The sequence below is a fragment of the Lipotes vexillifer genome, unplaced genomic scaffold (assembly GCF_000442215.2).
Source record: "Lipotes vexillifer unplaced genomic scaffold, Lipotes_vexillifer_v1.1 scaffold1299, whole genome shotgun sequence".
Lineage (NCBI taxonomy): Eukaryota > Metazoa > Chordata > Mammalia > Artiodactyla > Lipotidae > Lipotes > Lipotes vexillifer.
In genome coordinates this window covers 816,828-828,900 of record NW_006783635.1, presented here as the reverse complement: position 1 = coordinate 828,900, position 12,073 = coordinate 816,828, and the positions used below count along the sequence as shown (strand labels likewise).

At 44.0% G+C, this 12,073-nt stretch overlaps 1 protein-coding gene across 1 annotated transcript in view; it reads left to right on the top strand.

Moving 5' to 3' along the window:
• The window catches only part of HS3ST1 (heparan sulfate-glucosamine 3-sulfotransferase 1), a 30,944-nt gene extending 21,915 nt beyond the window's left edge, over nucleotides 1-9,029 (top strand). The window contains exon 2 of the mRNA XM_007456365.1: nucleotides 7,716-9,029. Within this exon, the coding sequence (XP_007456427.1) occupies nucleotides 7,825-8,760 (936 nt within the window). The 5' untranslated portion in view covers nucleotides 7,716-7,824 and the 3' untranslated portion in view covers nucleotides 8,761-9,029. The remainder of the gene's footprint in view (nucleotides 1-7,715) is intronic.
• The last annotated feature ends 3,044 nt before the right edge of the window (nucleotides 9,030-12,073 follow it).

Sequence of the window (12,073 nt, the reverse complement as noted above, 5' to 3'; positions counted from 1 at the left end):
ACTGCCTTTTCATTGCTTAAAAAATATATAAAATAAAAGGAGACTAACCACCTCTTACTATCATTACAAGTGTTAGAGGAGATAATTTATACATGAGTGCCTACCACCTGATACACAGTGGGCACCCAGGGAGGAATCTATTTCTTTCCAACCCTTTTGTCAGATCCCTTAGGCGACTTGGGTCCCATGTTTTGATCATCCCTGTTATCCAAGGAGATTCTCACCTGTGCCAGCTGGGTCACCATCTTTTGTTGAGAGGCTGGGAAGTTTTTCCTGCAGACACAGGGACCACAGGTGTCACTGTTCCCGATGCACTGAATTTCCCTCCTGTTAAATATCTAGTTATTTCATTTTATCCATGAATATACTCCAGTGGTGGGACTGAGAGCAAATATATTGTATTAGTTACATTTGAAATCTGGGTCATGATGTAAATTATGTAGTAAGAAGACTTAAGGAGAAAATTTAAATATTTTTGAAGGGTGATTTCACTGCTTCCCCTCTTTTTGTAATGAAAATATGTTTTAGACTGTCAGGTGATCTTGTCCAATCGCCATGAGAAATTTTGAGTCCCCCTCTTAACATCTGGTTTCTGCTTGACCCTGTAGGGAGGGAAAACTCACTACTTTTTGACACAGTCTTTTTCATGAATGGACAGACTGTTAAGTTTCTCTTTCTGCTGAATTAAAAGCCTTTCTCAGTGCCTTCAGTCATTTGCCTGACTTTCCACAACATTCAATGTGTTCATTCAGCAAATAGCATCTCTAGTACCCACTGTGTACTAGCAATCATGCCAGCCCCAAAGGATGCAGCAAAGAGAGACAGGACATCGATAAGGAAGCTCTGAATTAACATTGTTGGGTGGAGAGGCAGACAGTAAACAAGCAAAAATTTTGGATAGTATATGAGGAATATAAAACAAGATGATGTCAAATAAAGTGATTAAAGGGGAGTGGGTGGGCTGACATTGCGGGAAAGCCAACATTTGAAATAAAATCTGAATGACAAGAGAGAGCCAGCCACTCAAAACCTGGGGCTAGCATCCTGGAAAGAGGGAGCATTAAATGCCAAGGCTCATTGATCTATCTTTCTGTTTTTGTGCCAGTACCATACTGTCTTGATTACTGTAGCTTTGTAGTATAGTCTGAAGTCAGGGGGCCTGATTCCTCCAGCTCTGTTTTTGTTCTCAAGATTGCTTTGGCTATTCGGGGACTTTTGTGTTTCCATACAAATTGTGAAATTTTTTGTTCTAGTTCTGTGAAAAATGCCAGTGGTAGTTTGATAAGGATTGCATTGAATCTGTAGATTGCTCTGGGTTTAGAGTCATTTTCACAATGTTGATTCTTCCAATCCAAGAACATGGTATATCTCTCCATCTATTTGTATCATCTTTAATTTCTTTCATCAGTGTCTTATAATTTTCTGCATACAGGTCTTTTGTCTCCTTAGGTAGGTTTATTCCTAGATATTTTATTCTTTTTGTTGCAGTGGTAAATGGGAGTGTTTTCTTGATTTCACTTTCATATTTTTCATCATTAGTGTATAGGAATGCAAGAGATTTCTGTGCATTAATTTTGTATCCTGCTACTTTGACAAAGCGAGAGAGAGGCATGGGCATATATACACTACCAAACATAAGGTAGATAGCTAGCTAGTGGGAAGCAGCCACATAGCACAGGGAGATCAGCTCGGGTGCTTTGTGACCACCTGGGGGGGGTGGGATAGGGAGGGTGGGAGGGAGGGAGATGCAAGAGGGAAGAGATATGGAAACATATGTATATGTATAACTGAGTCACGTTGTTATAAAGCAGAAACTAACACACCATTGTAAAGCAATTATACTCCAATAAAGATGTAAAAAAAAAAAAAGAAACTGCAGGCACAGCCAAAAAAAAAAAAAAAGCCAAGGCTCAGAGCTGGTGTGAGCTTGGTGTGTTCAAATGAACAGAAAAATCAGGGCTTGGCTTAAAGGGGCAGTGAGGCGGGAGGGGCAGGCAGGTCCCATACTAGGTTCCTCCCTGACCTGAAGAGGAGTTTCAGTTTATTTAGTTAGTTATTATTTTTTATTTTTATTTTTATTTTTTTTTGCAGTACGCGGGCCTCTCACTGTTGTGGCCTCTCCCGCTGCGGAGCACAGGCTCCGGATGCACAGGCTCAGCAGCCATGGCTCACTGGCCCAGCCGCTCCGCGGCATGTGGGATCCTCCCGGACCGGGGCACGAACCCGCGTCCCCTGCATCGGCAGGCGGACTCTCAACCACTGCGCCACCAGGGAAGCCCTTGATATAATTTTTAATGCAAGGGTATCTCCATCTGGAAAATCCTGTGTCCTCTCCCATGTGTTCCCAATGCCTGGTGTGTGGTCAGCATCTTCATGGTGGGGCCCAAGGACACCTAGTGCTGCTGATGGGAAAGACTCTTTTCTCTGGAATTCTTGAAACTCAGGGCTTGGTTTATCACTGCAGGATGAAGCAAACAGCCTCCCGGATAAAAGGGAGTGAACAGGGATTTGGCTGGTTCTCTTTTGGAGACCATTTAACCCATCCACAAAGGGAAGGATGGGGTTCATTTTATGCTCATTCTAGCAAGACTGGGCCATTCCAAGGAATCCTGTTCTTCATCAAAGAATCAGTGCCTGGCATGATGGTTCAACAAGACCAAAGACAAACCAAGGAGCCCAGTAACTACTTATACACTAACTCTGGGTGTTGCCACCTAGTGTAAGGGGTGGTGAGGTTCCTGGCTTTTCCTGCTCAGACTGAGTTTGAGTCCTAGTACTGCCTCTAACTTTCTAGACAAACCACTCTGTTTCTCTGAGCCTCACTTTCTTATAATGATATCAGTTCTATCGAGAATGCAGTGAGCATCACAGGGGTCCTGTGTGCAAAGTTGCCAGCCTAGTGTCCGCTTAGTAGCGAGGGCTGCAGATGGCAGCTGCCATCATTGCTTTTGGGAGGAATGTGGCTCGGGTTCCACGTTCTGTTGAACAGTCTTTGTCTGTGCCTGTGCCAGCTCAGGGCTCCAGACTTTCAGAAGATTCCTTTGATAGTACCTAGTTTACTTCCAGAGGGAGAATAATCAATTTATCTTTGTGCTGCTTGCAAGTTCAAACTTGCCTTCCTGGTCCTTTTCCTGTTTGGGAAGCTCCTAATTTGTGAATGGGGTAGAGTATCTTACTTATTAAGAAAGCACTTTCCACAATTAAAGAGATTTCAGAGTAAGAATTGCAACCCTGCTCAGTGTTCTAATATCTCTCTGCTGTCCACCTCAGTTGCCAGTAGCCACATGTGGCCTTGAGATGTCCTGTAAGAGTAAATGTATACACACTGGATTTTGAAAACAAAAAAAATGCAAAATATCTCCTTAATTTTATATAGTGATTATGTGTTGGAGTGATAACATTTTGGAAATACTGGCTTACATAAAAGATGCCTTTTTAAAAAGGGGCTCCTGGAAAATGTACAAGTGCATATGTGGGTCATTTTAAAACCTATAATAAAAGTAACAATAAGACATGATCTGTCTTAGGGCAAGATATAACTGTCAGGGACATAAATAAATAGTGGCTGCTATCACCTTTGAGGGGAGTTGCTGTTACTTTCCTGAGCATCTCTTGATCGCCTAAGGAGATTTGAGTTTTTTCTCCAAGTGTAGTAAAACTGTGTGTTACACTTTTTATTTACACAACTCATCTGCTGCATAACTCCTATGGGGAAGGCACCGTGGTTGGCATAATGGAGGGGAGAAAGTATTGGTGAAAGTGGGGAATTCATCTCATAGCTTAGCTAAAATGCTAGCTATGTAGCATGAATTCAGTAAATATTTGTTTGATAATTGGAACAAAAAGTGCATATGTGCTTCACGTTACATTTCTATAGGACAGTGCTGATAACCCATCTCACTTCAGTCCCAAAGTAGCCATTTGAGGCAAGTGGAATTATTACCACTTTACAGATGAGGAAACTGAGGCTAAGAGAGGTTACGGCACTTGGACCAAAGTCAAAACTGGAGACAGGATTCCTGACTCCATAGCCTGTGTGATTCCTTTAACTCTTCTACTGAGTAGAACAAATGAATGAGTTTCACCCACGTGCTATATGTATATCCCCTGTGTACCAGCTGATTCTGGAGTTGGCAGCCAGGGCTTGTCACTGCTAGGTAGGTTTTTTCGGGGGGCTTTCTTCTTTAGGATCCCCAAAACACTGCCATTGTTTTAAGACCACATGCTAGGGAGAGAGCAATAATAGCAGAGAGTACAGAACTAGAACTCAGGATCCACAAGTTCTAGGCTCTGATTTTCTACCTGATCTTGGGCCTGTCACCTCAGGGCCTCCTCACCCATAAAATGAAAAAAACGGACTTAGTGACATGATGCTCTGATGCTCATAATTCCATTGTCAAGATCAGCTGGCCCAGATGTCCTGGCTTACAGGTTCACCTGAGCTTGGGGATCTTTCCTTTTCTGAGAATGTTACCAAAAGGCACAAAAAGTCTATCTGTACCACTGAGAAATTCACATTATCAAACTACAACAGGAACAGCTTGGCTCTCAATGGCCACTGTGTGTGTGTGTATCTACATTTTATATATATTTAGATGTACAAATATATGCGTGTATATATACATAATATATATGTGTATATATATATATACATAAAACTTAGCTAAAATTTCATACACACACACACGTGTACATATGAGACTTTAGCTAAGATTTTTTTTTCCATATACCTCAAATATTTTTGGAATGTAATGTAGATGGCTTAGAATAAGTAAATATACATTTTAGAAACTATTACATTATAAATGAGGAGCTTTTAAACTACAAACTGTCCAGTTTTTTGGTCGTTTTGGAGGGTTTTTGTTTTTGTTTTTTGCTTTGTTTTTGTAAAGGACAAACGATATTTAGTTTCTTTTTTCTGCTGTCTGCTGGTAATTTCCCTTTAGGAAAAAGATCTCAGATGTGCACTGTGCTAATCAAGATGCCTCATAATAGAATGGAAAGAGCATGAATAGTCAGATAATATGAATCTCAGATCTGGGCTCTGACTCTAACCCTTAGATGTTGCAGGATCAGGTTGTTTCCTAAGTCTGGATGCAGAGCTGTATGTTGGCGATGACAATGCCCACCGCAGAGAGTATAGCAGTTTAGTATGGGGAAGCTACTCTCTCCATCACTTCACCCACCCCACACACACATACATGTGCGCGCACACACACACACGTGTGTACACACATACATACATAGACACACACAAGCATACATTTGCACCTGCACACACATACCCCAAACATGTAAAAAGCAAGCACAGCTGATCCCTTTGGTCAACCCACATGGGCAGTTGAGAAGGAAATAGAATTTCACTGAAACATACTAAAACGTTCATTTGACTGAAGCAAATGGCCCATTAAATTGGGCTCATCCAATCAGTAAGACCAGCCTTGAGCCCCATCTTATTTGGCCATCCCTCCTTAAATTTTTCTCTTTCTTTTTCCTAAATAAGTATGTCAGGCGATCTGGCAAGTCCCTTTTCTAGTGTTCTGTGATTTTTCTAAAGGTTTCAGCTTTTTAATTGCTTGATCTTTAATATACATTTTACAAAGTAGCTATTACAGTTAATATCTGAGGGAGGTAGATCAATTGATCTGATCATAAACACGGAAGTCCTGCCTGTTGTTCTTTATTTACACATTCTAGACAAGTTTTAAGCTAATAAAGTGAATTTTAAACCTGGCATAAAGAAGATGATGGGCCCTCTTGATAGAAAACATTTTTCTGGCTCTGTAAATCCCATAGTCCCCAAACTGGGCCTCTCTGCAACTCTTCCTGAACTGTGTTTAGACAGAGATTACTTAAAAGAGAGTTTCCAGGACTTCCCTGGTGGTGCAGTGGTTAAGAATCCGCCTGCCAATGCAGAGGACACGGGTTCGAGCCCTGGTCTGGGAAGATCCCACCTTTCACAGAGCAACTAAGCCCCATGCGCCACAACTACTGAACCTGCGCTCTAGAGCCCGCGAGCCACAACTACTGAAGCCCGTGCACCTAGAACCCGTGTTCCACAAAAAGAAAAGCCATTGCAATGAGAAGCCTGCACACCACAACGAAGAGGAGCCCCCACTCGTGGCAACTAGAGAAGGCCCTCGCGCAGCAACGAAGACCCAACGCAGCCAAAAGTAAATAAATAAATATAAATAAACTTAAAAAAGAAAGAGAGAGTGAGTTTCCAATCTGTTCTTTCCGGGAGAGGGTCGAACACGGATTGCTGCTTATCAGCCTCCTAAAAACAACAACCATAGCTCGTGCGTCTTTGGGAACTCCATGCCATGTAGCCCAGCAGTGCCCGTGTTCCTGAGGGACTTTAATGCCCAAATGTGATAAATCTCAGTTAAAGAGAAAAAGGTATAAAGCAGGCAGTTCACAGGAAGAGCCCTGAATTTCGAATTTTAAATTTGGACCGTGAATTTTGAAATGGACTAAATTTTTGGGTCCTTGTGTTTCTATAACTGTCCTGTGTTTCTACCTTACACTGTAGTGTTAAAATGACAATCCACTGAGCAGACTGCAAGACCTGTTCTTTATAAATAGTAAACCTTTGCATGCATGAAGGTTTTTTGCTCTTTCCAATAACCTCGCCTGTTTATCCCTCTAGGCCCACTTCAAACATTTGCTTTACTAGGAAGACATCCCTAATCATTTCAGGCAAAATGAATGAACATAGGCCCTCACAGTACTCTGCCTAAATTAAAATCGTAACATATATCGCACTGATGCTTGCAGTCCGGTTGTATCAATTAACCTTTGCCAAATTGTTGCTGTAATACAAACCACCCCAAAACTCACTGGCTTAAAACCACAAGCATGCATTCTCACTCCTGAGGGAGATGGCTGGGCTGCACACAGGGGGCTGATGGGGCAGCTCTACTGCAGGTGTCTCTCGTCTTCCTCCTGGGACCAGCAGCTGGCTGGCCAGGGCATGTTCTCGTGGCAAAAAAAAACAAAAAAAAACCCAAATCAAATTGCTAGGAAGTACACTCCCCCTACAAAGAGGCTATAGCAAGAATTGGATTCAGGGAAGAGTAAAGAATTGTAGTTAATCATTCAGTCTTTCAAACAGGTTCACCTGCCCTGTTAAATCAGGAGCCCCTAGTGGGTTGGGGAGCAGAAACAATGCCTGCTTCCATATCTCTTGCCCCTCTGCCTGGGGCTGGCAGCTAGTAGATATTCTCTGATGTTTGCCAAGGTCCAAAAGTCCTTCCCAACCTTTTCCTTTATAGCAGATGTTGGCAAACTATGACTGCAGGCCAAAGCTTGGCCTGGTTTTAGTGCCAACAGAGCAGTAAAAATACAAATGTCTGAAAAAAAATTAAAAGAAGAAGAATATTTAATGACCCATGAAAATTATATGAAATTCAAATGTCAATGTCCATAAATAAAGTTTTATTGGAACACAAGCACACCCATTTCTCTGTGTATCATCTATGGGTGCTTTAGAGCAAAATAGCATAGTTGGAGTTGCCATAGAGACTATATGTCCCCAAAAGCCTAAAACATTTACTCTCTTGCCTGTACAGAAACTGTTTGCTGCCCCTGCTTCATAGGATAAAGGAACCGAGGAAGCCCCAGGAGGTGAATGTCGTGCCCAAGACGACAGAGTTGGCAGCTTGATTAAGCCCAGTATATATGTGGGGTTAATACTTCTCCCCTTTGTTTCCTAGTAATTGGAAGCCTGCGACACCCATGTGTCACTGATCTGGAGGCATCCCTCGCGGCAGCGCTTCATGACCCAGTGGCGCCCCGCCCAGTGAAGCCACCGTGGTGTCCAGCATGGCCGCGCTGCTCTTGGGCGCGGTGATGCTGGTGGTCCAGCTCCAGCTAGTGCCTTCCCGCCCCGCCGTGCCCGGGGCCGAGCTGGGCCAGCCGGAGCTTGTGAGGAAAGCGGCGACCTCGCAGGACGAGATCTGGGAAGGCGCGGCCCCCAACGGCTCCGCGCAGCAGCTGCCGCAGACCATCATCATCGGTGTGCGCAAGGGCGGCACACGCGCGCTACTGGAGATGCTCAGCCTGCATCCCGACGTGGCGGCCGCAGAGAACGAGGTGCACTTCTTCGACTGGGAGGAGCATTACAGCCAAGGCCTGGGCTGGTACCTCAGCCAGATGCCCTTCTCCTCCCCGCACCAGCTCACGGTGGAAAAGACCCCCGCGTATTTCACGTCGCCCAAAGTGCCTGAGCGGGTCCACAGCATGAACCCGTCCATCCGGCTGCTGCTCATCCTGCGGGACCCGTCAGAGCGCGTGCTGTCCGACTACACCCAAGTGTTCTACAACCACATGCAGAAGCACAAGCCCTACCCGTCCATCGAGGAGTTCCTGGTGCGTGATGGCCGGCTCAACGTGGACTACAAGGCTCTCAACCGCAGCCTGTACCACGTGCACATGCAGAACTGGCTTCGCTTCTTCTCGCTGCGCCGCATCCACATCGTGGACGGCGACCGCCTCATCAGGGACCCCTTCCCCGAGATCCAAAAGGTCGAGAGGTTCCTGAGGCTGTCGCCGCAGATCAATGCCTCGAACTTCTACTTTAACAAAACCAAGGGCTTTTACTGCCTGCGGGACAGCGGCCGGGACCGCTGCTTACATGAGTCCAAAGGCCGAGCGCACCCGCAAGTCGACCCCAAGCTCCTCAATAAACTGCATGAATATTTTCACGAGCCAAATAAGAAATTCTTCGAGCTTGTCAGCAGAACATTTGACTGGCACTGATTTGCGATAAGCTAGGCTTGGAACCTTTCCTATTGTAAGTTCTAGTGTACATCTAGGGGGGAAAGAGAATTTTAAAAGGGCATTTAAGCTATAATTTATTTGTAAAATCCATAAATTACTTCTGTACAGTATTAGATTCACAATTGCCATATATACTAGTTATATTTTTCTACTTGTTAAATTGAGGGCATTTTGTATTGTTTTTCATGGTTGTTAACATGTGTAATATGTCTCTATATGAAGGAACTAAAATATTTCACTGCAAAAAACAAAAAAAAATTCTGGAGACGCTGTCTTTTTTGAATGTAATTAACTTGCCCCCAACTCAAGATAGCTGTCTGTGTTCACTCACTGCACATATTCCTTTATTACTTACTTAAAAAAAAAAAGTTTTTCTCTCCCTTCTTCATTACCTTTTAAAAATTTTAATGGCTCACTGTGTTCATCAGATTTATTTTTTTACTTGCATGGTGAGATTTCTCTTCATTGAGATCACCTATTATTTTTGGAGGTGATAGTCTCACCCATTCCCAACTTCAGCAAGTACCTGAATGTGAATTTTAACCCCATGTAAACTCCAAGTTTACAAAGAAATTAAGCTGGAGTAGTTATTAACCAGCAAGAGTCTTGCCTCAGAGAGTGCTTGCACTTACTTCTGACTGCAGCAATATGTGAAACTACAATAAAGGGAGTTAAACCATCGGTCTTCAGAAGATCTTGGGGCTGTGTACTTTGCCCCAGGTGGCAGTGGGTCTCTGGACTTAGAATAGAAAAGAGGAATTGCAAAACCTATGCATGTCCCCATTTGTAAAAACCTGACTAAAGGGGTAACTGTTTCCTGGAGTTGGGAGTCTATTAATCTATTTCCTGAAATATAAATATACTCCATATACTTTGAGACATAGGTGTATGTATGTTTAAAAATCAACTCTGGAGTCCTGAAGGTGAAAGGAAATTTAAACTCCCAAGGGTTGAAATTGAAAAGAGAAAAGCAAATGGTGAAAGGTAAAGAATCCCTTGCACCTGCCTCGAGAGGCCAGAGGCCCGATTTCAGTTTCACTTCTGCCCCGAACAACTGGGTTGTTAGAAGTGATAGAATAAGCCCTTCTGTGCCTCAGTTTTCTCATGCGTTCTTCATTCAGTCAGCCTTTTACAGAATTGAATAAATTGGATATTTTTTCTTATTATGAATGAAATAGACATTATATATAGGAACTCATTGAAATTTCCCCCAAGCAACCCCAGGAAGAAGGAATTATTACAGCAAGTTCAAAGAGGAAGAAATAGGCATGAAGAAGATAAGGAACTTGTGCAAGTTCACACTGGCTATAAGCCAGAGCTCAGAGTCCACTTAAAGCCAAAGCACAGGTTTTTGTTGTTGTTTTTTTTTTTTTCCTACACAATTTTTTCTAAATTCAAATGAAAAGGCCCAGACTCAGAGACAGTTCTTCCTGACATATTCCTTCCCTGGTGCCAAATGTCTTTCACCCCAAGAGGTGAGCCTGAGCCAGAGGAAAAGGGCAAGAATGAGCCTGAGGTTCTCTCAGCAGTGCTACCAGGGAAATGAGTCACCTTGGTTGTGCTTTGCAGCTGCACTATGGCTTGACCTTAGCATGGCCCATGCCCCAGCCTGGGCCTTGCACAGACAGCAGAGAATGTCTTCTCTCCTCCTTTATTAAGGTTGTCATTAAACAACCAACTCCCCAGAGGGTGTGGCAGAAATATAGCAGGTTTCCTGTTGACATGGTACTTTGCCATCTGCAGAGTGTTTCTCTCTGTAGCACATCATTGGATCTTACTTTTATCACACTCATTCAAGATTGAAAAAGTGAGAGACCAGGCTTCCCTGGTGGTGCAGTGGTTGAGAGTCCGCCTGCCGATGCAGGGGACACGGGTTCGTGCCCCAGTCCGGGAAGATCCCACATGCCACGGAGCGGCTGGGCCCATGAGCCATGGCCGCTGAGCCTGCGCATCCGGAGCCTGTGCTCCGCAATGGGAGAGGCCGTAACAGTGAGAGGCCCGCGTACCACAAAAAAAAAAAGAAAAAAAAAAAAAAGAGAGACCAACAAAGGTGAAATTGAGTTATCAAATTCGCCCAGGAATTGGCTGACAGAGTGGAGACTCCAGGGTGTGTTTTCTGACTCATAAGAGGGTGCTCTTTGCAAAATACTTATGCATGTCTGTTCCCTGATAAGGATGGTGTGCTTAAAGCCTGCACTGTAGGGGCAAAAGGTGGTGGGTGGGGCTGGAGGAGGGGAAGACCAAGCACTGGAGACACATCTAGCTGCTGAGGCTCACACAGCTGACGGTAAGGGATGATCCAGTTTAAAATGACTAGAAGGTATAAATTCAATAATTGTTGGTTTGGAGGTATGGGTCTTGACTAAAAATGCATTCATGGGGTCCACCATGGGCAAGGGTCAGGGGCCCTAGTAGCTATTTCTATTCATCTATTTATGGTACAACCCAAGCCAGCCATTTGGAAGAGATAAGCAGTAGGAGCCTATCACTCCAGACCTATAGCCCAAGCACTTAGATCTCATCTGAGCTCTGTCAAATTCAGAGGAGGTCCTGCAGTAGACCACCTGCACAGAGAGCCAAATGCAATGACTCGGGAGCCAGAAGGGCACCTGATCCCTCTCCAAACACATCTAATACTAAGTCTGTTAACAAAGAGAGATGCTGAGGGAGTGAGGTTGCTGCCTGGACTGGTCCAGGCTCAGGGGCAGCCTGGGGGTCTCTGGATGACAGCCTCCCAGAGAGGTGGCTGAGGGCAGTTGAGCAGGACCTCAGCTATTATATTTGGAATATTCACTTCACCTGATGCTTCTGAGTCAGGACAGCCCCCTCCCATCCTGAGTTAGGACAGCCCCCTCCCATCCTCCAGGAACTGGATAATGCTGAAACCCTGGTAACACTTTGGTTATCAGCTCACAGCCTGAAAATTTGCCATTTTAGCAAAAATGATGATGTGCCTCTGAGCAGAGTGCCTTGCCCTTTCTATCCTGGGAGGCTGTACTCAGCAGAAGGGAGATGTGAGGCAGAAGAGGCCATTGCTCAGGGTGCCTGCTACTTACAGAGGTGGAATCAGAGATTACTGCCAAGAGTTCAGGTACTCATTAAAATTGTATTTTTCTTTTGAGCCCCTACTATGTGCTTAGCATGGTATTAAGCTCTCAGGAGTATGAAAATGTTAATGCAAGAACGAATAGTCATTAACTTCAGTGTTTAAATTAAAAACAACAACAGCAATATGGAAGGGCTAGGAAGGCTGTTCTGTGTTTAAATTAAAAACAAAACAAAACAAACAAAA